This window comes from Macrobrachium rosenbergii, chromosome 15 (genome assembly GCF_040412425.1).
Source record: "Macrobrachium rosenbergii isolate ZJJX-2024 chromosome 15, ASM4041242v1, whole genome shotgun sequence".
Classification (NCBI taxonomy): Eukaryota; Metazoa; Arthropoda; class Malacostraca; order Decapoda; family Palaemonidae; genus Macrobrachium; species Macrobrachium rosenbergii.
This window is the reverse complement of record NC_089755.1, coordinates 17,596,341-17,621,664: the sequence shown is the minus strand read 5'-3', so window position 1 is coordinate 17,621,664 and position 25,324 is coordinate 17,596,341. Positions and strand designations below refer to the sequence as shown.

Sequence of the window (25,324 nt, the reverse complement as noted above, 5' to 3'; positions counted from 1 at the left end):
CCCTGGGGTCTTAGTCATCTCGACTTGACCTTGAGTTCAAGCCAGCCCTCCCTCAACTCTTAAGAAGTCCTAGGCTTCGATAGAAGATTGTGGAACATAGCCTCTCCTACCCTTCTAGGAAAGTGCGCATGAATGTGTTTCTTTCCACCCTCTTTCCCATAACGGGGGAGGGAAGAGAGAAAGAAGTATCGACTGGGAAGAAGTTCTTCTACTGCAGATGCCTGGATGAAATGATACTTATCAACTCTCTGGAGCTAGCAGCGACATTTGAGACCTGAGAATGGATTCCTTCAGGAGACGTATCTATTTCCCTTAGGTCTCGGCAAATCTTTTCATCCCGCTTCCTCTCCCGTGCTCCTGATTCAGAAATGCCAGCCCGGCGAGAGCTAATTGTCTCAGTATCCTGTCATCTTGCAGAAGCTTCCCCATGGTGGAGAATGGAAGGCTGCTTCCATTCCTCCATCCTTCTTTCTTCTTTGAAGTATGAGGAAGGAGTTAGGCTAATGCTTGATTGAAGGGACCTTCGAATATGCTTGCTATTCCCCTCACATCGTGTGTCTACTTACGGATTCACCAATCAAGGAATAGGCACATACCTGTAAGACTTTGTCCTGAAGGTGTGGGACCCAGACGATTAGTACCTTCTCATTACCATCCTAGGCTCAAGGCAGCCTTCTGGCCTTCCGAGATTTCAGGATGAGTTTTGCTCCACTCAGTGGCTTGTTGAACAACAAACCACAGTAGTGGCATTTGTCGACAAACAAGAGGGAATCGTTTTTTCCTCCTGTTCCATCTGTCGACATTTGCAGGTACTCGAGTGTTCTGTAGCGCACTCAACATCTCAATTAGCCAAATGCATCTCCGGTGGGGATGTATTGGCAGGCGAGCTTGGCCTCGTGTTTGAGCGATCAGGATGGAACGTGCTGCTCACTCGAAGATTCACGAAAAGATTGCTCAACTGAGAAATCCCTACCGTCTTTCTGTTGCCTCCCTGCACAAGTCGGTAGTCTTTTCTCGCTCCTTCATACCAGACCCAGGGGCCACTACAGTGAGGCATGCTGTCTTTCTGGAAAACTTGATATCTACTTTTTTCCCTCTGTATATGTCTGTTTTGCTAGGAGTTCTCTAGCATTGCTCACCCCGAGTTACAGGCAAATGCCGGACTTCGCCTCTCGCCCAACCTGATAGCTGAGGCACCGAGAAGATTTCTACTTGGCCCAACCTCCTGTAGCAGCTACACAAGAAGCGGTTCTTCAGGCAGTACATCTTGGTGTGTTTGGAACTGAAAGACCTTCCAGCTTCCCTTGGAAGCATAGGCTTTCTCGCCGAGCAGCAGCGGCTATAGCTGGATATCTCTTGAAGTCCTCTGTCAGAGTAAAAAGAGGGAATTGCCAGTTTCCCAAAATCACGGTAGTTAGAAGACCGTGACCAAGCAGCAATGTTGCTGTCGCCTGGAAGTTCCAGAACCGAGTTTTTGTTTTTCCTTCGAATTCAGAAGTCTGGAGTTCATCCACATCTACCCTAAGGATACACTCCTCACCCATTGGAGCTCCTGGAGATATTTTACCATGTTCTGTATTTGTTGTTAATATCATCGCCGTTTGGTCATCGGCCCGAACATAAATAAACCAGAAACTGTAAATTGTGTTTTGACAATTCAAGACCTGACACATGGTGGCAGCGGTGGGATCAAATGAAAACTCAGCTCAGAAATAAATTATTACTAAGCAGACTTTCCATACAGCATGGTTGGGTGACGAACAAGCGATATGACAGTTCGCGACCTCCAGGAATATTTTATTGAAGTAATGAATTTACATGCGTCAATTAAGCAAGTGTTTGATGATGTCCGGATTTACATTCGACTGTGAGGAATTTGTTGGTTAGAACCCTAAGGAAATTTCTAATTACAGTATATGCAAACCTTCCTAGACTGGAAAATATCTTTTGACAGATTTTGGGAAGAGCTTAGAAGTTCATTGGTCTTCACTGCAGCAACCTTCTATTAGCCATGCTTTTGTTAATAAGGTAAACTATGTTGGGATGAAACTGTTATTAATACTAAGGGCTAATGATAATCATAGTGTTAAACAGAAAAGGAAGTGGAATTGTCATGTATGCTATGCATCGTCTCATCTCACTGATAATTGTAAATATAAACCCCCACCAGGGACTTGTTGGGCGTGTAAGAAGGAGGGTCATGTGATGAAGTCCTGCACACAGTATCAGTTTTTCGAGAGCAATCTAAAAATGATGCAGGGCATATTAAACTTAGCAAATGAGAATCTTGGTGTTGTATCTCCAATTGTTCCTTGTAAAATTGACAATGTTTTGCGAAGTGCTGTAATTGATACTGGGTCATGTCAAACAATAGCCGAGTAGTGCCATAAGCATTGAAAAATCTAGTAAAATTAAAAATGTAGGAAGTCTCTATTTGGGGTAACAAAACAGAAGATACAGACGTTAGGAGAAATTACGTTGATATACAAATCTACCATTTTATAAGATTACTCATCCTGTTGTTATTGTTCCTGATGATTGTTATCAACTGATTATTTGTGGTATGGATGCTTTTGGAACGTACCAATTATTCGTTATCTAAGATTGTATGAAATTTTCTTTGGTGTGGTACAAGATATCCAGTAGAAGCCCAGAACTGCTATTTCCCCAATGTATGTGGCATACAAGTAACTGTCCCCAAGAGAAAAATTGACAGTTGCACGCATGTTAGGGTGCTGAATAGAGCCGACTCTCAAGACAAAACTCTCAAATTCAGTGCATGAAGTATATTGTAATCCAACCTGGCAGTGTTGGTAATGTGAAACTAGGAGTTCTGATAATGTTTCTGGTTATATTGTTTGTCAACCTGTTCTTGAAAATCAAATTCCACAACCTATGCTACTTAGTGTATTAAAAGATAAAAATGATAAAGTGTTTACTTGGATTCCAGTTTATAATGGGGGTTCAGGAGTAATGGTTGTTGCCTGGTATGCATGTGGTTAAAGCATATGTTGTGGAAGATGATGGTATCACTGATCCATATTTTGTACCTTCTCACTGCAGAAGTAGGTCAGAATCACCTAATTTTCGAAAATGCAGAACTGTTGTAAAACGTTGATGCACCTGTTATTAAAAACCCTAGCGGTTATGTCAACTAATTACTAATAATAATTTTAACATAACAAATGAAATGTTACCACATTACGAAGAAATTGGTTATAGTTGTAGTAGGAAACATGCATTAAGTAGACTCTTAAAAACCCAAGACTGGAGTTATTTAGATAAGGTCCAAAGGAGCAAATTAAGACCACTTCTCTGTAAATATGATAACCTTTTTTTCTGGATGGGGTCCCCGTGTCAGCTGGTGAAATAATCCATTCAGCACTTATTTCTAGGTAATTCGTTTGCTAGATACCAGAGAAAAGCTAAATGTAAAGCTGGGAGTTACTACCCCCAGAGCAAAACTCAAGAAATGGAGTCGGTATGGTAAAGGGTGAGATTGTCACAATCACGGGACCCTGCCCTATAAAAGATTCCCAATGTCAAAAGTCCCAACGAGAGAGGTGCGATACAAGCCCATGCACTACTTATGGACTGTACACAAGGCAACACTAGTCGCATTCCATTTTAGCACGCGATTTCGTTCACGTAATTCGTTGTGATCCTTATTTTGTGCTCTATTTTGGCTTTTTATGGCATCCTCGCAAGGTTCTTCAACAACTTGAGTACCAGTGTTTTATTGTTTTTTAGGCGATTGAGGCTCCTTATTTTCCTTTAGTTTAATAATTAAAGGATTTATAACGCCTGTCTCTATCTCCTCTCACGGCGTCTCTTGACCTCTCTTGGTCTTGGTCGGCATGTTTGTTTTGTGTTATTTATTAGTATACCTTTTGCTTGGGATATTTTCCCAATTAATGATTCCCTAACTTTAGTGGGTTTGTTTAATTTTATGTTTGTTCTGTACCCCTTTACTACGTTTAGCGTTTAGGCTATTTAGCTACCCTCGGGCCCATTCGCTTTTATCATGGCTTCATTACGAGAAGTGATGTTTAGCGTTGGGCTACTCAGCCACCGGGCCCATTCATTTTTATCATGGCTTCATTACGGTAGTGCTGTTTAGCGTTTAGGCTACGAGCTACCCCCTCGGCCCATTCGCTCTTATCATGGCTTCATTACGAGAAGTGATGTTTAGCGTTTAGGGGGCTTAGCTACCCCCTCGGCCCATTCGCTTTATCATGGCTTCATTACGAGAAGTGATGTTTAGCGTTTAGGCTACGAGCTACCCTCGGCCCATTCACTATTATCAGGGCTTCATTATGCCTTTATTTTGTCCTCACTTTCTTAGCCTTTGGGGATCTTATTTTCATTGGTACTGTTACTGGTTTTACTTTGTTTTTATAATTTTGTTTATTTTGTGAATTTTATGTTCCCTTCTTGGTCAAGTGCTGTCTTGCTGTTTAGTCTCGTGGTTCCCCCTCTGGCCTATTCGCTTATTATTTTGGCTTTATTTTGCCTTATTTTAGACTCTCACTTCTCTAAGCTTATGGGAACATGATTTTCATTGGTACATTTTAGTTTTGACCTTGTGCTCGGATGCTTTTCAATTTTGTTAATTATTTTGGGTACTTTCATTTAACTGGAGGTCGGCCATTTCCCTTCACGTTCATGTCGTGTTGGGCCTGCTTATCCTCCTACATGTACCTTATAGAAAATTTTTGTTTTATTATGCATTATTTGAGTTATTAGTTAGCCTTTACCTCTCTCCTAGGCCCTTCTTTGCATCGCCTCAGTTAGGTTAGCCTAGGGGTTGGCTATAGCACTTTTTCCTTCGGGAAAAATCGTTATGGAGGGGCGATCTCGATCTGCAATGCATGAGTTTCATGTCTGTGATCTCGCTTCTGTACATATGTGTTTTATGTCTGGTGCTTCCTTTTGTTTGGTTTTGGCTTGATATTTTGCCTACGCCCACCCTCTCCCTGTTTCGGCTTTTCACTTAGGCTAATGTTCCTAGTAAGTTAAGCTGGAATAGCGAGGGTTTACCTGCGCGAGCCTATCCTAGTTCAATCCTTCTTTGGGTTGTTACCAATGGTGACCGGGAGTGCTCTCCCCACTCCTGTTCACGCTCCTTTTACCGACTATATATATATTATTTTGTGGTATCGAGAATCCCCTTCTCCCCTTTTATCCTGTTTTCTCTCTCTCCCCTTGGTTCGTTTTCAAGGTTTGTTAACTTTCCAAGGCTTGGAGAGCAATTTATCCTTATTTTGTGCTGTAGCCTACATCCCCTCCTCTGCATTGACTGGTTGTCCCTCGGTGTGTCTGACCTTATTGGTTGGCACTCCACCTGGACCTGAGGTGACTGGGAGTGCTCTCCCACTCCTGTTCACACTCCTTTTACCTTTCTTTGCTCTCCTGGCCGTAGAGGTTTTTGCCCTTCCTCTCCTTTTCTCTCGCTCTTGTCGTGCAACACAGCTCACATAGCCAGGGGATCTATGAGATCTCTGGGCGCCCGGGAGTGCTGTCCCACCCCTGGTCGCTACTTTGGGTTACCAACCTCCTGGCCTATCCTTCCCTTCCTTTTACGCCGACTGTTTTCCTTCGTGGTGCTTCCTACATGTTCGCACCTCACTGTTGGGATCTCATACGAGGCCAGTTAGCGTTTTCCACCTAACTGTCTTCTGTTTTATTTACTTTCGGCGTTCCCCCCTCCATTTTGCTACTACCTGTTCGGGTTTTCGTTATCTTGTTGGGCCGCTCTCCTTGCTTACTGCTCGGCGATTTTAGTGTTTAGCGGTGGCGTTTATTCCACTCCACCGCTATCACTGTTCAGGATATCCTCCTCCGGGTTTTCCTCTCTTGGCTCTGAGTGCGCTACTTCCGAACAGTTCATAACCTTCCCACTATGTTTGTATCCGTCACATATTGTTAAAACATGGTCGCCCGGAATGTTCCGTTGACTCTGTTTTATGTCTATGAGTTTTGTCCTGTTAGCCCGGTTTCTCTCCGGTTTTCCGGGGTTTTCCTGGTCTGACTAGGCTAAGTCGCTGCTACGGTACTCTGCTCCGGCATCCATTCCAGCATGCCCACTTCTCATACGTTTTCAGCTGGTTTTGTCGAGTGCAGGAATGCTCCGCTATCCTGCAACAAGCCAGCGTGTCACGGAGTCTATAGTTCCCATTCCGGTCGCAGTCTGTTTTGGAGAATTTATAGTTTGGCACGGAAGGTTGTAAGTACACTATGCTCTCCCCGAGCAGACTTCTTGATGAACCCGAGGTTTTATATACACCCGTCAGTTTCGTCTCCGCCAAACTCCACCTCATGTGGCTTATTCTTGACTCTGAAGGTTGTAAAGTACGCTATGCTCTCTCCGAGCAGGCTACTTGATGAATCCGTAGGTTTTATTTACACCAGTCGGTTTTATCTTTCACAAACGCCGCCTCATATGGCTTATTTTTAGTCGCTTGGTACCCGGCAGGTTGCGTTGTACGCTATGCTTCTCCGAGCAGGCTACCTGATGAACGTAGGTTTCATATACACCTGTCGGTTTTACCTCCGCTCAAGCTCCGCCTCATGTGGTTTATTAATAGTCACTCTTTCGGTGTTTGAGCTCTCCGGGCGAGATTCTCGGTGGATCGGTAGGTTTCATATACGCTATCGATTTCTCCGCCAAACTCCCGTCTCTCAGGTACTGTCATTGTGTCTGCTATTAGGCAGAAAGTATTTTCTTAATACAAGCCTATTCAGGTTCAATTCTAAAGCTCATGATCTTAGACGGTGACCACTTACATTATTTTCATTACATGAATTTAGAGGACCCTACTAATGTTCAGGGTAGAATTCTCCTAGTTTTCAACATCTCTATTTAAGTCTTTATTAGCATAAGAATGATGTTTATTTCTCTGTTATTATTTCACTGCTGACACAGGACCCCAATCCAGAAAAAGGATTTTGACAAAGGAAAATCTATTTCTGGGAGGGGCCCGTGTCACCCGGTGACCCACCCAGTTTTTCATTCTCTCCTCCCATGGTAAACATCATTCTAGTGGGGTGGTGCTAACATGGAATGCGACTAGTGTTGCCTTGTGTACAGTCCATGAGTAGTAGTGCATGGGTTTGTATCGGCACCTCTCGTTGGGACTTTTGACATTGGGAATCTTTATAGGCAGGGTCCCTGATTGTGACAATCTCACCCTTTACCATATACGACTCCATTTCTTGAGCTTTCGCTCTGGGGTAGTAACCCCAGCTTTACATTTAGCTTTTCTCTGGTATCTAGCAACGGAATTACCTAGAAATAAGTGCTGAATGGATTATTTCACCGGGTGACACGGGCCTCTCCCAGAAATAGATTTTCCTTTGTCAAAATCCTTTATTGTAGATGATAATCCTCTTGGTCTTATACCTGATGTTGAACATTGCATTGATACAGGAGACACTAAAGATTAGAAGCAAGATTTACAGAATACCTGAAAAGCTAAGTTTATTGTTAACAGAAATGACACAAGAAATGCTGAAAAGGGGTGTTATTGAGCGTAGTTCTGCTTCTTGGCTGAGCCCTGTGATTCATTGTGTCAAAGCCAGGTGGTGGTAAAAGGTTTTAAATCGAATTTTCGTGCTCTGAATAAGGTAAAAAGGATGATGTGTATCCTCTCCCTAAGCTAGAAGAGTTGTTGGATTCTGTTTCTGGTGCTAAATATTACACAAATTTAGATGTTAAAGATGCATATTGGCATATTGCTGTCAGAGAATCTGATAGAGATAAGACTTTGTTCAGTGATGGTGAACATCTCTATAGATTCAAAAGAATGCCTTTTGGTTTGGTATCTGCCCCAAGACATTTCAGAACAGTCAATAAGATTTTAGCCCCAGTAAATAATAAACATACAAGAGTGTACTTAGATGATTGATATATTTTGTGTTTTTGAACTCATTTGAAGAACATTTAGTTAATTTAAGTGAAACTTTGAATTTACTAAACAAAGCTGGTATAAAATTAAGTCTGAGGAAATGTTCTTTGTCAAGGAAGAAATTAAATTTCTAGGCCATGTGGTATCAAAAGATAAAGTCCCAGTCCAGATAATGTCAAAGCCATTCTAGATTTGAAACCCCTACCTCTATTAAACAAAGTTCCAGCAGGTTTTTAGGAATGGTAGGTTTTTATCGTAAAGTTTATTAACAACTTTGCCCAATTAGCATTGAATAATTGACAGATATGACAAAGGAAACTGTTAAATTTGAATGGTGTGATGATTGTTAAGGTCATTTGAAGAACTTAAAGGAGCTATTAGTAAAGTGTCCTGTGTTAGCTGCACCTAATCTACAGCTGCATTTTGAACTGTATACAGATGCAAGTGGACTAGTAGTGGGTAGTGTTTTGATGCAAAGACACAAAGGTGAGTTATGACCTGTAGCCTATTTTTATCATAGGAATTAAATGGTGGGAGCTGAGGTATTCAGCTACTGATAAAGAGCGCTGGCAGTAGTTTTGAGTGTAAGAAAATATCATCATTTTCTTTGGGGATCCATAATTCATTATAGTTACAGATCATGTTTTTGGTTTCAGTGTTCACGCAAAATTAAATGTCCAAGAATGTCAAGGTGGAGTTTTGAGATGAGAGATTATTCTTTTGATATAATCTATAAAACTGAAATCCTCATTATGTCCCTGATGCTTTATCTAGACCAGTTTTTCAGGTAGTCACAAAGTTTCATATAGTGACAAAGTTAAATTACCAGAAGGATTTAGTGCAATGGAAATGAGAGCTGAGCAGATGAAGGAAAGATAGTTTGGCAAGAGCTGATTGTATTTTTGGAAGGTGGCAGAGTTACCTGGAAAGAAATAACCCAAATCTCTGTTACAGAATTTCCAGATGTATGATGGGTCCTTTACTGCACAAAAGTTAGTGAAGATGGTTCCCTCTTACTGAGGTTAGTAATAGCAGTTCAGCACCTATGAAATCAAGCATTGAAGGTGGCCCATGATGCAAAGGTCTTCTGGACATCCAGGTCCTCGTGGGACATTTGCAAAAAGCAGCCGATTTATTTTATTGGCATTCTATGTTAAAGGACTGCTGTGAGTATGCTAAGGTTTGCAAGTTATGCCAAGAAAGGAAAGGTACAAAGGGTCTTCAGTCTAAGCTTCAAAGTTTACCGGAAGTTGATCTGCCTTTGCAAAGAATATCATTAGATTTAACGGATTTATATGGCAGTAATGCCAATGGTTGATGCTTACAGTAGATTTGTTATTTTTACTCCTTTAAGAAATAAACCTCTACTGCTGTAAGGAAAAATGCAATGCTAAAGTATGTTTTGACATTTGGTGCTCCAAATTTGTTTTATTCTGATAGGGGAAAGAATTTCTTCCAGATATTTTTCATTTCAGGCTTGTGAGGATCTTCAAGAAATTAAAACTGCTATTGACGTTACCTTACTGTCCACAGAGTAATGCAATAACTGAAAGAATTCTGGTACTCTCAAGACTACATTGACAATTTTTGTAGAGATAATCCTCAAACTTGGCCTAGTTTACTGGATTATGAAAGTAGGAGAAATTGAACTGTTTGTCCATTCCACCCTTAATACAAAACCTTTTATGGCCTTTTATTCTAGGACTGTTCGCAGGCAAATGGGAGTGGCTGGCCTTTTGTTACATTACAAGTTTGAGAGTCTGAAGTAAAAGATTCTCTTAAACGAGCTCATGAGGCAATTAAAGAATCTTCAAAGAGGAATATGCAGAGATACAGAGAGCAGTACGATAAGAAACTTACTAAAGAAGACAACCTTGATATCAGGGATTTAGTGGAAGTAATGAAGCTAAAATCTTCATTACTAGGAATAGTCGTAAATTAAATAAATACTGGGAAGGTCCTTTTGAAGTAGTAGGAAAAGTAGGCGATGTAGTGTATAAATTAATTGACCCTGTTAACCCAACTGAAGTATTTGAGAAACATGCCAGAAAGTTAAAAAGATTTATTCACAGGAAAGAATGGTTCACAGAGACAGAAGTTTGGTCTGATTCTTCAAGTGGTGAGGAGGAGAACGTTTTATTTTGGACATACCTATAATTTGAGATGAAGGAAAATTAAACTGATAGCAGTTCCAGGTGTAGTGTTTGGATAGTTTGTTCAGTTTGATGTTTACACAGGTATGTAAAAGATGTGAAGGAGTATTGAAGTTCCCACTGAGGTAACTGTAGACCCATTGCTGCAACACGTAATCTTGGCCAAGGTTAATTGCAGGGGAAACTCTGTTGCTTAGGGAGCATAGATATTCAACGTTATGAATGTCTCCAATGCTATTTTAGCTTTACAACATCGCCTGTTGTGAACAAGTTTAGATGTATGAAAGTTTTGTTAGTCTCAAATTAATTAGATATTCCATGGTAAACCTATTCAATGTTCTTTAAACTAGAAGTTTTGTTGAAAGTTTCATGTATGTTAGAGAGTAAGAATTTGTGTATATTTATTAGGTGAAAAATAAACTATTTTATTGTCAGTTATTTCAAATATTTGTATAATTTCAGATGATGGATGCCATGATTTCGGGACAACAAGGCTTTCCTAGGAGGGAGTAATGTCAGAGTAAAAAAGAGGAATTGCCAGTTTCCCAAAATCACGGTAGTTAGAAGACCGGTGACCAAGCAGCGATGTTGCTGTCGTCTGGAAGTTCCAGAACTGAGTTTTTGTTTTTCCTTCGAATTCAGAAGTCTGGAGTTCATCCACATCTACCCTAAGGATACACTCCTCACCCATTGGAGCTCCTGGAGATATTTTTCCTTGTTCTGTACTTGTTGTTAATATCATCGCCGTTTGGTCATCGGCCCGAACATAAATAAACCAGAAACTGTAAATTGTGTTTTGACAATTCAAGACCTGACACCTCTGCAACACTCCCAGGGACTGGAGCCGTCTTCACTGGTGGGGATCATTACGGAACTCCTTCTCGGGTCAGAGTTGCTCTTCAAGTCTGGACTTCCTTGTCTTCTCTGCCGAGGTTTGCTTCTTTCCCTTTCATTTGTGAAGAACGTAGGCCCTTGCGACCTAGTCTCCTATCTGAAGTAGCCTTCTCCTCAGTCAAGATTTAGCTACAGATGAGATGCTTCTTCGGTCTTGCTGCCCCAGGGAACTGTTCCCTGGGTGGCATGTGACTCTCGTTTAGGGTTCCTGTCCCATGCTGAACGCGCCCTTATGAGAGTCATCGGATAGAGATGTGCCCTCGTAGGACCATCCCTCATCTTGCTCGGCCTTGGCGTAGAAGATGGAAGAATAGGTGAAGGGGATCAATACCTCGACTCCTCGGATGTCGTAGGTGGACTCCGAATCCTTCAGCATGTGTTGTCGGGTTCGAGTTGTCCTTGTTCCCCTCCTCCTTGGACTTTGTATTGATGATCCAGATCATTTGTTACTTTATCATTTTGGCAGCTGTGGTACTTTCCGAAAAGGCTCGACACTCCTAACCTGGATGCTGTCAACATTTTCGCTAGTACTCTCTCTCCCAAGGAAGAAGTGCCTAAGGACACATCCTCCTGACTTCGTGAAGTGATCGAAGGAGGTACTCGGCAGCTGACAACGACGATATTGGTACCTTCCACCTGAGAGCTCACGAAACCGATGGCTTGGTCCATCCCTCGCATTCCAGAAGTTTCTGTCGGGCTGGAAGCAAGACGTGGTCTCATAGACCTCACTCTTATCTTCCTATGTTCTTGCCCACAGGTCCTTGGAACCTTTTTTCCTTGACCCTGTGGTGGCTGCTCAACAAGTTGCGTTTTCTTAACCGGCTCCTTAAAGGGGACGAGTAGCATCTCGCCTAAGGTGTTGGTTCTGGATGTGAGAAGGATACCGAGAGTGACTGGCCTCTCTTCCTCCTCCTTCCCCGTCCTTCTACTTCTCCTTAGGGATGAGAATAGGACTCGAACCAACACGTGCTGGACTTGGTGCTTATGCGGTAAGACTACACATCGAGCACCTGTTCTATTTTTTCTCCTAGAATCATAGAAGCAATTCCACTCCTTCCTCTAGCTGGGAGGGAAGGAGAGTCTGGCAATAAGGGAAACCCTATCACAGCTTTTTCTTACTGCCTCCGACCCTAAGATTCTTCCAGCCTATTTCATATGAGTCATGCTTCCTCACTCATGCAAAAAGGTCCAGCATCTGACATTTGATCTTGCACTCCGATCAATATGTCAGAGGCTTGGGTACTCCTCCTCGCTCTTTCGACCAGGAGTAGCAGCCCAGGTGTGCAGAACTCCAGTCAGTTCAAGAGACTCACTCAGATTCCTCCCTCCAACCAGTGAGTTTTCCTAATGTAAAGGACCGAGGGTTTGTATACCATGTCGGAACAAATCACAATTTTTGAAAGTAAATTGTATTTTTCTTAACTATACAAACCGGAGGTCCTTTACATTATATATTATGCCCACCTCATGCCATCCTTCAATCTGAACCTGGACCGAAAGGCAAACTGGAATTTTTACATCTGGGCAGGTGGGTATTCCCGCTTACCTGGCGGTAGTTACTGCCTAACCACCTTGCTCAAGAGTTTAATGGCCGTTTCCAGCCTACGCCTGAAAGTAATTCCTAATGTAAAGGACCTCGTGTTTGTATAGTTAGGAAAAATACAACTTACTTTAAAAATTGTTATTTTGTTTTTGTTTGTCGATACTTATGGTATATGATTGTAGTTATTGTTTTCCTTATACTGATATGACAAACTCATTAATTTGAAAGGCCCAATCAGCTCTTCGAGACCAGGAAGAGAGGCCCAGGTAACTTAAAGTAATTTGTATTTTTTGAAACATACAAACCTAAAGGTCTTTACATTTATGGCCCACCTCAGCCACCTCATTTTGATACCTGAGGCAAAGTGGGCGGGGCTTCCACCCATATCATCGGTAGCTAACTACCTTGTCTGAAAGTTCGCAAGCTAAATCCTGTGTAGAGACCTTCAGGTTTGTATTTTAGGAAAAATACAAATTACTTTCAAAATTTGTAGTTTTGAGAAGATTTGACTGCATTTTTTATTTACATCATATTGCCAGTGTAATATGATGTACAGTATAGGATTTTTTATACCGAAGAAAAGAGATCAGATATTGTAAATATTTGGCAATAAATTACAGTAATGTAAGATATGAACAGTTTGCATTAATGACTGAATATTTTGTTTGCCACTATGTAACATTGTTAATTTAGAAATAATTTGTGATGCTAAAAAGTGTAGTTGGTCTTATGAAATATTCTGGTTTTTAACTGATATAATTGTGTTTCATGTCTGTGCCAGATTGATTCTTTTGTGGCAGAGGGAGTCTTGTTGTGTATAAGAATATTTGATGTGCAGTATCATTAAAAGCCGACTGAAAATGAGCTAGGATTATTTTCTGAAGGTTTGGCAATACTACAGTCATTGGTTCATATTGAGAGCTTTTCTTGGATGAATCTGAATATTTATTGACATAAAACTGACTTTGTTTTAAAGCTGTATATTATCATCCTTTGAGAATGGAAGCTGAAAACTCAATTTTGCTTTTAATCAAACAACAAAAGGACATTGTTCCTGCACAATATGCAATCCCTCGGTCTTTATTATAGGAAGTACCTTCAGCGCAGCTGGAAACCGGTCATTAACTTTTAACAAGGTGGTACGGTAGTTAACTACCAAATAACCAGGTGGGAGTCCTGCCCTCCAGGTCGGTAGAGTGTCAATTTACCCATGGCAGTATCATGGTGAGGTTGTTTTATGCTGCCCTCTGCCCTGCTTGCCGTTGTTTCGCATTGTTTACTTCTGTGAACATCACTTTCTTTCACGGTGGGATTGTTTCATCTGTTTTTCCTTGTGTTTATGTGTTTGTATGTTTGCTTTAGTAAACATGGATAAGCAAACCCACAAATCACCTGAGCCAACCAAGCATAAGACTGTTCGTAAAAGAAAGTGCCCTGGTGCCACAGAGAAGGCTTGCAGCCATTACTGCTCGGCTTTTGTTGTAGACACTCATGCCCGTTGCACATCGTGCAGGGTGTGTGAGTGCAATCCTGATTCTGTGTGTGAGGAGTGCCGTGACTGGACTCCAGAGCAATGGTCGAAGTATTCGCTGAGGAGAAAGTATCAGAAGACTCCCCAAGTTGTCATCTGAGGGTAACATTCCCCTGAGGACTCCCTTGGTGGCTGATCCTTCAGATACATTCCTTCCGCCAGCGAAACTTCCCCAGTTTGCTACCTGTCCTTCGGAGAGGTTTCCCCCTCGTCATCTTCGCTCGTTGGGGGACTGGAAGCTAGGGCGACCACCCTTTGGTAGCCTCCATTTGCTGGGGAGGGGGAAAGAAATCCTACTCAGTGTAAATGGAGACTGTCCCCCTGGCCCAACTTTGTTTCCGGTTGTGGAGGAGGAGGAACTCCAGGAGACCTGGCAGTCTCTTGGCCTCGAAGGAGTTCCCTTGATACAGGGCATTCTAAGTCACTTGCAAGCTGCTCACACCTGCTCTTGCTCCAGTTACTCATACTGTCACAATGACAGTAGAGTTACTTAATGCCCTTGAGTATTTCCATGCATCCTTGACAACCCCTGCAGTAGTCCACAAGACTCATGATCATACTGTGTCCTCCATTGTACCCATCCCTGCTCCCCAGATGTCTGTTCTGGAGCCTTCCTCCAACCTTTGGGAGCAGATCCTCCACATCCTCTTGAAGAAACGAAGAAGAAGAAGAAGAAGTTGAAGTCGAAGAAGTCCACGAAGAGGTCTAGGAAGGTATCGTCTTCGTTGTCATCTTCGTCTGCTGCCGCCTCCTCTACTCCCTCTTCCTAAGCCCACAATCTGAGGAAGAAGGAAGTGGTTTCTCCCACCTGGAAGAAGTCCTGCACTGGGTCTTCTGAAGGGATGTCTCCCTGAAAAAGACCCAGATCTATTGCTGGCTCTTCCCCGTCTTCGGACTTGGGGGCCGCATCATGAGTCTCTTTGAGGACTGTCGACTCAGGAGCCGAGGGTATGCAGGCCTTCGAGGAGGTCCAAGCACTTGGCACTTCTGCTCGGAGCTCTGCCTCCAAGTGCAGTGCTGCACCTGCCTCTGCTCAAGTTGCCTCGGACATTTGAGCAGAGGGGTCTTCCGCTGGGCCTTCACGTACCGTGGAAGCTTCGAGTAAATGCACCTCCAAGGAGGTGAGCGTATCTCAGGGTGCTCAGGTTTCAGTGAAACCTCAAGTTCCTTTGACCAGTAACGTGGAGTCAGTGCCACGTTCTGGTTCAGGCATGCGATAGAGGACAGGGTCCAAGCATGCAGGTGCTTCCCCTCCTCTTTTTGCCACTTGCCCGAGTATGCAGCCTGGGTCCCGTGAAGGTGTTGCTGACTCAAGGGTCTGCTCACTGCTTTGAGAAGGTTCCCCTTACAGTTGTCCTTCTCGTCATGAGGCTTCATCCTTGAAGGCAATTGGAGTACATTGTGAGGACAGAGCAAGCTCACGCCTGAGAGTGCATGACCGCTCTCCCATGCTGGCTCCCCGCTTGTCTTCCAAGAGCCTCCGCTTGTGTTCACTTGAGCCTCTGCTCTCTCCTTAAGACAGCTCCCCTCTGCGTTCGTGCAACAGGAGGTGCTCTCCTAGCCCTATGAAGCCATCACCACCGCAAGTTGGTGATTGCTATCGGCCTGCCTCTCCTATTGGGACCATCTGTTCCGACAGGACAGGTAAGGGTACCCACTCCCTCTCTCCTGTTCCCTTGACTTCCTGGGGGTATTCTAGGAATCGCGAGTTGGACAGAAGGGCCCATGATTGGGATGCTGTATCCTGTCACAGCCCTACCATGAGGATTTATGAAGTGGACAAGGTTCTCGGACCTACCCATTCATATGCCCAAGTGGTTGAGCAGGAGCTGGGAGTTCTGGTGAAGTTTTCCCATCTGCAGGGAGAGTATCGAGGGAGGACTGCGGATTGGAAGGACTCGAGGGTCTTCTGCCCAGAGATGCAGATTCTCTCGAGATACAAAGGACCTTTTCTGAGAATGTCGCGTTGATTCGTCAACTTAATGATCTCAGGAAAGGGACCATGGCTACATCCACCGACCATCTTTCTGGCCTTGAAGTCTCCTGGGGTCCTAAGAAGGAACCCAGAGCTTCTGTAGGCTTGACTTGGTCCTCGCTTCCCCAAGGAGTCTTAGATCAGGTTGGCAGTCTTCAGGCTGGACCTGTGGTCTCTCACAGTGTCAAGGTTGCTGCCGCTGGGTGGTCCATCAACCCCTCAGAGGACTCAACCTTTGGGAGACTGCCAATCTGGTGGTAGGGCTATCTCCTACCTTGCCCACCAGATGGCAAACCTGTGGGCAAACTTGGTGCTAAATAGGAGGGACACCATCCTCACTCGGATCACCAAGCATGTTGGCTGGACTTGGCTTTGGCTCTTTGGAACGGACCAGTGCTTGGTTCTGTCCCTTTCTGCTCTCGAGAAGAGGTAGATGCTGTGATGGACAAGTGTCGTGTTGAGGATAACGACTGACTCGTCCACCAAGTAGTGACAAAGGCCTCTGGGTCTTCACGTCACTACAGCCCGACCTTCGGGTCTGGCTAGCAGTTCCCAGGCCCTAAGAAGTCCCAGGCTTCGAAGGGCGCTTGAGGAACCACCCAGCCTTCTTCTGCCCCTGCTAAGAAAAGTGCACAATCACACCCCTTTCCTCTACCCTTCCAGCCCAGTAAAGGGAAGGGAGGCAAGGGAAAGAAGAAGAGAGGGAAATGCTAGGGTCTGCATTCCCCTGCACAAGCTACTGTCGGGGTTGGGGGGTGGGATGTTGCCTGTTGAGCCATTGGGCAACATGGCAGTGACACGGAGCCGAGTCCTGGGTAGTGGATGTCCTTTGGGAGGGCTATCTACTTCCCTGCGAGTCTCAACCACCCTTCACCACCACTCCAGTCCGATTCCGCTCTTACGTACTCGGCTCGCAGAAGGATCTCGCTCTTGGGAGGAGATTACAGTGATACTGAGAAAACGCGCTGTAGAAGTTGTGACAGATTGGTCCTTAGGCTGTTACAGCCGAATCTTTCTCGTGGAGAAAGAATCAGCAGGTGGAAGCCAGTCATTGATCTCTCTCCCTTGAACCGATTCGTTCGCCAGACTTGGTTCAAGATGGAAATGGCCCATTTGGTGCTTGTTTCCATCAGGGAGAACAACTTCATGCTTACAGTGGACCTGAAGGATGCACATTTTTAAATACTCATTCATCTGTCCTCTCGCAAGAACCTTCGCTTTGTCCTCGGGGAGATAGCATTCCAGTTCAGGGTACTTTGTTTCAGGCTCTTGACTGCTCGCCAAGTGTTCATGTAAGTGTTCACCCTTGTGTCAGCTTGGGTCCAATCACATGGGATACGTCTGTTGAGGTATTTCGACGATTGGCTAGGTCTTGGCAGTCTCGTCCACAGTTGCTCCAAGACAGGGATCGTCATCTTGAGTTATGTGGCAACCGGGGGGGTTATGGTAAACCTCAAGAAGTCCGATCACATACCCAAGCAGAGGGTAAAGTACATGGGCATGCTGATAGATACGGCAGCAGCAAGAGTCCACCCCTCGGACTCACATACCAGCAGGTTCAGGAAGGCAGTGCAAATGATCCTGTCCTGGCAGGAACAACCAGCACAGCTGTGGTAGTCATTCTCGGTCACCTGTCATCCTTGGAGAAGCTGGTCCCTCATGGGCAGCTTCACCTTCGTTCTCTCCAGTGATGGAGTTCTGGTCTCCGACATGGGATCTTCCATCTTTTCCCATCCCCCTCTCACAGAGGGTGGGACAGGACTTAGCCAGGTAGCTGGACAACAGGAACCTTGTAAAAGGAGTGTCCCTGCTCACTCCTCCCGAGGTGCTTCTTTTCTCAGACGCTTTGACCGAGGGATGGGGTGCACACCTGGAAGAGTTGCTGATTTCAGGTGTGTGGGACTGAGACAACAAGCACTTTCACATCAGTATCCTGGAACTCAAGGAAGTCTTCCTGGCCCTCCAAGAGTTTCAGGATCGAGTGATGGGACACTCGGTGGTGTTGAGTGACAATCCATAGTAGTGGCTTACATCAGCAAGCAAGGAGGCTTAGTGTCTCTTTCACTGCACCAGTTTACAATGCATGTGCACGAGTGGGTGGTAGCCCATTTGCTAGACCTGTCAGCCAGATACATTCTAGGCAAGAGGAATGTAGTGGCAGACAAGCTCAGTCAGCGGGGTCAAGTGATAGGGTCCCTTCATATGGATGTCGTGAAAAGGCTATTCAATCTTCTTGGGGCTCCCATCGATTGACCTGTTTGCCACCCACCACAACAGGAAGCTCCAGGTGTTTTGCTCCATCATCCCCAACCCATGAGCTGTAGCAGAAGATGCCTTCCAACACCCACGGGACAACCTGGATGCTTACGCCTTTCCACCGTTCTGTCTGCTTTGTCTGGTGATCAACAGGGTAATGATCACTAGGAATCTCAGAATGACACTAGTGGCTCCCAAATGGCCACATGCCGCATGGTATCTGGACCTGCTAGCTCTTCTCATAGATGCACCGAGAGAGATTCCCCCCCCTGGAACAACCTGCTGTCTCAGCCGCACATAGAACAGTTCCATTAGTCCGTGGAGTCACTTGCACTTCATGGCTGGAGACTATCCAGCATCTCTTGCAAACAAGAGGTCTTTCTCACCGCACAGCAATAGAGATGTCTCAGCTGTTAAGGCTATAGGGCTGCCCTGGGCCTAGCCCGATACCTGAGAGGCATGGATATCACCTCTTCGTTGGGGATCTCATTGCTAGTGAAGAGTTTTGAAAGGTCTTGCCCTCCCAGGGAACTCAGGACCCCTGTGTGGGATTTGACTCTCGTACTCGGGAGCCTGACTCGTGCACCGTACGAGCCCTTATGAGAATTGTCAGACAGGGATCTGACCCTCAAGACCATTTTCTTTTTTAGCAGTGCACGAGCCCTTACAAGAGTTGTCAGACAGGGATCTGACCGTCAGGACCATTTTCTTTTTAGCCCTGGCATGGATGAAGAGTAGGTGAACTGCACGGACTTTCCATGGAGGTGAAACACTCAGAGGGGATGGAGTTCGGTCACGCTCGATTTTGTAGCAAAGACTCAGAATCCATCAGTCCCTGATGCCAGATTGGAATCCTTTACGATCCCCTCCCTAGAGGACTTTGTTGGTAATGATCCTGTTAGAGTGCTGCTGTGCTATCTGACGAGGACTCACCATCTTCGGCCTGAGTGTTGACGACTCTCTGTTAGCACTGGCTCGACCAAGAAATAGGTGTCCAGGAACACTATCTCTTTCTGGCTTCGTGAGGCAATCAAACGGATGTACTCTGCATCAGGCGAGGAGGACTCCAGTACGTTCCGGGCGAGGGCTCACAAAGTCGGACATTGGTCTGACCCTAGCGTTCAGGAAGAATCTGTCTGTTCCTCAGGTTCTGAAGGCTTAAGTGTGGTCGCGACAGACCACTTTCACCTCCTTCTTCCTGCTGGATATTGCCCACAAGTCCCTGGACACTTTTCCCTTGGGTCCTGTGGTAGTGGTAGCTGCGCAACAAGTTGTGTAGCTTACCCAGCTCCTCTAAGAGGACGGGTAGCATCTCGCCTAATGTGTACGGTTGCGAAAGAGAGTGTGTGTTTGAGTGACTGGTCCTCTCCCCTCCCTCTTTCCTCAACCTTAACCTCCCTTGCGGGCAGAGGGTAGATTTTTGAGCTGTCACTAAGCTGGAACAGGCCTCAATGCAGGTGAGTTTTATATAACTGAGCTCCTGTTCTTTATTCTATGAATACATAGAAGCAAATTCTTCCCCCTCTCTAGCAAAGGGAGAGAGGGGCAGACAATGTGATCCCATTGCTTGTACAGGCAGTACCCCGTTATCGGCAGGGGTTCCGTCCCCGACGGTCTGGCAATAACCGAAAATTGTCAATAACCAAAAATCGGTGATAATAGCGCTGAGATCCCCAGTTATCAGCACCGATAACCAGAGATCAGTGCATATCAGCGCCGAAAATCCTGTTATTGTTATCACTAGACAAGCACCGTAAAACAGGACTGTGATAAGTGGGGACTGCCTGTACATGGCCTTACCATTGTCCTGACACAAAAATTCAGACTAGCATTTTCTCGAATGATGCTGCTTTTATACCCATCTGTTGGAGAAAGTGCCCAGAAGTCTGACAATTGAACATGTAGTTCCAATACTTCGTTCATTATGTCAGAGACACGGTCTTCTTCCTTGATCTCTCAACCAAGAAGACTTAGGTGTGGTGAACTACCCATCAGTTCAGAGACTTACTCAGCTTCCTCCCTCCAAGAAATAAGTCTTCCGATACTAAAGACCAAGGGTTTGTATAGTATGTAGGAACAAATGACAGATTTTAAAAGTCATTTGTATTTTCCTAACTATACAAACCTGAGGTCTTTATAGTTAAATGCCCACCTCATACCACCTGTCAAGCTGACACCAAGCTTACCTGGGACTCCCACCCAGTCGTTTGATAGTTAACTACCATACCACCTTGTTAAAAGTTTGATGGCTGGTTTCCAGCTGCGCTGAAGGTAATTCCAATAATAAAGACCCAAGGTTTGTAAGTTAGGAAAAAATACAAATTACTTTTAACATTTGTCATATTTGGGGGATGAACATACCAAAATCACAGTTGATGGATATTCATTTGTAGATTCTTCTGTAGAAGTCAAGGGCAAGCCAGAATATATTGATTGTGGTGAAGTTGATGTAAAATATACACGCCAGCCTATAAATTGTGAAGACCATACAAGTTCTGACATGGGATGTTGAAAGAAGAGTATTAGAGAAGACAATATACCACTGACTTACTGCAACTGCTGATGATTCTCACATAGTACTTATGTCTTGCAGAAGTATTTCATGAGAAATCATCTCATAATATTGATGAAAGTAATGACAAAAATATGGATATTTTTTTACGGAAAACCAACATGGTGGGGAAATCAGTAACTTGTGCAGAATGTCAAAGTACATATTCTCACTTGAGTCATCTCAGAATCCACATGAGAATCCATACTGGAGAGAGACCATATCCCTACACTGAATGCCAGACCACTTTTACTCACCTATATCATCTCAACACTGGCATGAGAATTCCTTCTGGAGAGAAACTATTCACTTGCTCTGTATTTAAATGCATATGAGAACTCTTACAGGAGAGAAAGAAACCATTTACTTTGCCTCATATGTCAAAGAAGCTTTGCTCTTTCAAGATATCTCTGAATCCACATGAGAACTCTTACAAGAGAGAAACCATTCATTTGCCCTTTATGTCCAAGAAGTTTTTCTCATTTGGAAAGTCTCAAAATACACATCAGCAGAAATCATACTGGAGAGAAGCCATTCATTTGTTCTGAATGTCCAAGAAGTTATACACTTTTGAACAGCCTGAAATTACACATGAAAATTCATACTGGAGAGAGAGGCCTTTCACTAGCACTGAATGTCAAAAAGGGTTTTATCATTCCTCTCCTCTCGAAGTACATATGAGAACCCATACTGGAGAGAAGCAGCCATTCACTTATGCCAAAGGAGTTTCTCTCCATCCCATGTTCTCAAAAGGCACATGAAAACTCATACTAGATAGAAATTATTTATATGCACTGAGTGTCCAAGTAGCCATTTCATTAGAACCACCCCAAAATGCAAATGCAGATCATATAAGAAAAAAAGCCATTCTTCTGTAAATAGATTTATAATACTCATGAAGGAAAGATGCTGTTCATTTGATTGTCAAAATTAGAGTAAGTCTGGAATATGTGGTAAAGGCCGAAGCTGGTTGAATTGTCAGTCAACTCTGGCCCGAATAAATGTGTTGATTCCAAACAGAATCCAAGGATGCTGTTTTTTTTTCTTTTGAGACAAATTGTGTCCAAATGATCATTGCATTGTGATATTTGTTTTCCCAGAGAATGCTTATTTTAGAGTTAAAAAAGCACATATGTACTGTTAAACATGAAATTATTGTGAATTTCTCATTGTATGTTTATTATCAATGGTGCTATTCAGAAGATGTTTTTCTCAGATTTTTTTATTTTATTTCAGAGTATTCGAAGCAGAGGAAAATTTCATCAGATCCTAAACAGGATTGAGTATTGTACATAGAACATCCTGTGAAAATGGAAGCTGAAAATTCGTTATCATTGTTGTTAATCAAAGAAGAGAAGGAGAATTTGGAGGAGGATATTACTGAAAACACAGATGAAGGCTCTTTATTTGCAGATCCCTTATTAGAAGTCAAAGCAGAACCAGAATTTTTCGACCATAGTGAATTTGATGTGAACTGGTTATCTGAATCTATTAAGTGTGAGGACAGCTCTCCAAGCTGTGATGAAGAAAGCAGAAAGAAGATTTGTATTGCAGAAGGAAATAGACATTTGGGTAGAACAGAAGTATTTTCAAAGAGAAGCAACACAGCTAGGAAACAAATAAGATGTGCTGAATGCCAAAGGACATTTTCACATATTAGCAACCTGAAACCCCACATGAGAACTCATACAGGAGAGAAACCTTATAGATGCTCTGTATGTCAAAAAAGTTTTTCTTTCTCAAGTCATCTCAAAACACACATGAGAACTCATACAGGAGAGAAACCATATACTTGCTCTATATGTCAAAGGAGTTTCTATTGTCAAAGTCATCTCAAAACACACATGAGAACTCATACAGGAGAGAAACCATATACTTGCTCTATATGTCAGAGAAGTTTTTCTGTCTTAGTTAGTCTCAAAACACACATGAGAACTCATACAGGAGAGAAACCATTCACTTGCTCTGTGTGTCAAAGACGTTTTTCTGTCTTAAGTAATCTCAAAGCACACATGAGAACTCATACTGGAGAGAAACCTTATAGTTGCTCTGTATGTCAAAGAAGTTTTTCTGAAACAAGTGATCTGAAAAAACATATGAGAACTCATACAGGAGAGAAACCATATACTTGCTCCATATGTCAAAGAAGTTTTTCTCAATCAAGTGCTTTCAAAAAACACTTGAGAACTCATACAAGGTAGAAACCATTAATTTTCTCTGTATGTCAAAGCAGTTTTTCTGAATCATGCAATCTCAAAAAACACATGAGAACTAATATAGGAGAGAAACTGTTCAGTTGCTCTTTATATCAAAGAAGTTTTTCTTGGTTCAAGTGACCTCAAAACACACAAGAATTCATATTAGACAGAAACTGTATACTTGATCTTTTCCCAAGTAGTTTTTCTAATTCTGAAATTCTCAAAGTAGACATTGGAAATCATTGTAGAGAGGACATTCTCTGGTCCTGATGTAAAAAAGATTAGACAATTTCAAATACGCTGAGATTACATATGAAAATTCATAGTACAGTTGACCCCCGGGATTCGCTGGGGATAGGGACCACAACCAACTGCGAATCACTAAAATCTACGAATACTTGACACCCCTCTAGAAATGCTTATAACTGCCTATTTTAATAGTTCAGAGAACAAAATCCCCCCTTATAACTGCCTGTTTTAATAGTTTTATCATAAAAAAATATACTGTATTTAGTTTTAAAAGTATGAATATACAGTAATTAGTGAATATTTCTCTTTGAAAAATTCTGCAAATAGGTGAATTTTCTGCAAATGATGTGGATATATGTTCCACAGAAAAATCCGCTAATCTGTAAATTCACAAATCTTGAACCACAAATAGGCAGGGGTCCACCGTATTGAGAGGCCAATCGTATGTGCGGTTTCATGATTCGTGGACTCACCTGTTCGCGGATTTCTCTGTGGAACATATATATACATTATTCACTGAAAATTCTCCCATTTGCAGTATATTTCACTGAGAAATATTCTCCTAATTACTGTATTTTCATCTCATTTTCATGACTAAATGCACTTTTTGTGATAAAACTATTAATATACTCAGGTACCCAGGCAGTGCTCGAGTTATGATAATTCGCCTTACGATAATTCGATTTTGCAATGAGGTAAACAGTTAATACTGATACAACAGTATTTATAAAATATTTTAAAATTTCACGTGGGCGCAGGCAGCAGCGTACAATCAGGCAGTGAGAGAGACCAAATTACAATAGACCAACTTCTTTTCCTCCATCTCTTTATCCGATCTTGTAGTTAAAAAAGTAAAAGAGAATGATAAAAGTATTGTTAATAATGTTATACACTTGTATAAATGTGTACAGCCATAAACAACTGAACGAGAAACTGTTGTTTTGCTTATAACCAAAAATCAGATAGCAACAGCCAGTTTTGCTTGTACTTCAACCATCGTACAGTAGTAAACCATTATCGTAGTTATAGTACAAATGACGTTAAGTAGAATAGGACTGATATATTTTTACATTATACCCTTATTCGGTATGGATAAAAGATTGGAAAGAAAATATACTGCTAAATTTAAGCTGAAAGGTGTAGCTGAAGCTGAGAAAACAATGTTCAAGCTGCTAATGACTATAAATTATCGTGCATCGGCAACATGATGAAACTCAACCATAATTAAAATTGGAGAGAAAGCATATTAATCAAAACTACTGGGCATGAAAGAACACATTACTGCTATTTTTATGCTGATAAATGATAAATACTTAAAGCTCATATTATGATGAAATCAAATGAAAATAGCTAACGGAATCTCGATTTTTTTTTACATGAAACAAATGCCTCCAAACGGCTGTCATCTGTTAACGAAAAAATAGCTAAATTAAGTTCACAACGAGACATATTTAAGTTATATTTCGACTTAATACACTTCGTATAATGGAAAATAACCTTGCCCCATATAAATAAAGTAGCTAGAGATTCATTTACGCTAACTAGAAGCAAAAAAAGTGCTCTGAAGTGAGTTAAATGCGGTGAAATAAACTTACAGCGTAATCGATTTCCAAACCAAAACATTGATCTCTATGATCACAATTTATAATACAAATCAATATAAGAATATATACAATATAAAAATGGGAAACAAGCACGTTAAAAGAAGAAGATTGGATACAATGAATTAAGGCATAACATTTTAAAAGATCCATGAAAAAGCTGCATATTCATTATGTTGATGATTGTATAGTACATGTGAATATAGAGTACAGTATAATGTAGGCTAGACTACTGTATATGTATACAATATACCATATTGTAGGGTAAGCTAATTCTTGTTTGTTATTCAATTTCTCTTTGTATTGAATTATCATAAGTCACTCTGCATGAACCTCCAGGATTAGCTGATATTAATAATTAGTATACCGTGTATGTATAGAGTATACTTATAGTGTAGGCTAGGCTACATATACAGTATGTATACATGGTACTGAATACCCTAGTGTAGGCTAGGGTGTATTCGAG

General features: G+C 42.6%; 1 protein-coding gene across 1 annotated transcript in view; it reads left to right on the top strand.

Moving 5' to 3' along the window:
- Window positions 1-24,190, top strand: part of LOC136846451 (zinc finger protein 248-like) — a 31,007-nt gene extending 6,817 nt beyond the window's left edge. Inside the window, exon 2 of the mRNA XM_067117226.1 lies at window positions 22,047-24,190. Coding sequence (XP_066973327.1) covers window positions 22,121-23,011 — 891 coding nt within the window. The 5' untranslated portion in view covers window positions 22,047-22,120 and the 3' untranslated portion in view covers window positions 23,012-24,190. The remainder of the gene's footprint in view (window positions 1-22,046) is intronic.
- Window positions 24,191-25,324: the final 1,134 nt, after the last annotated feature.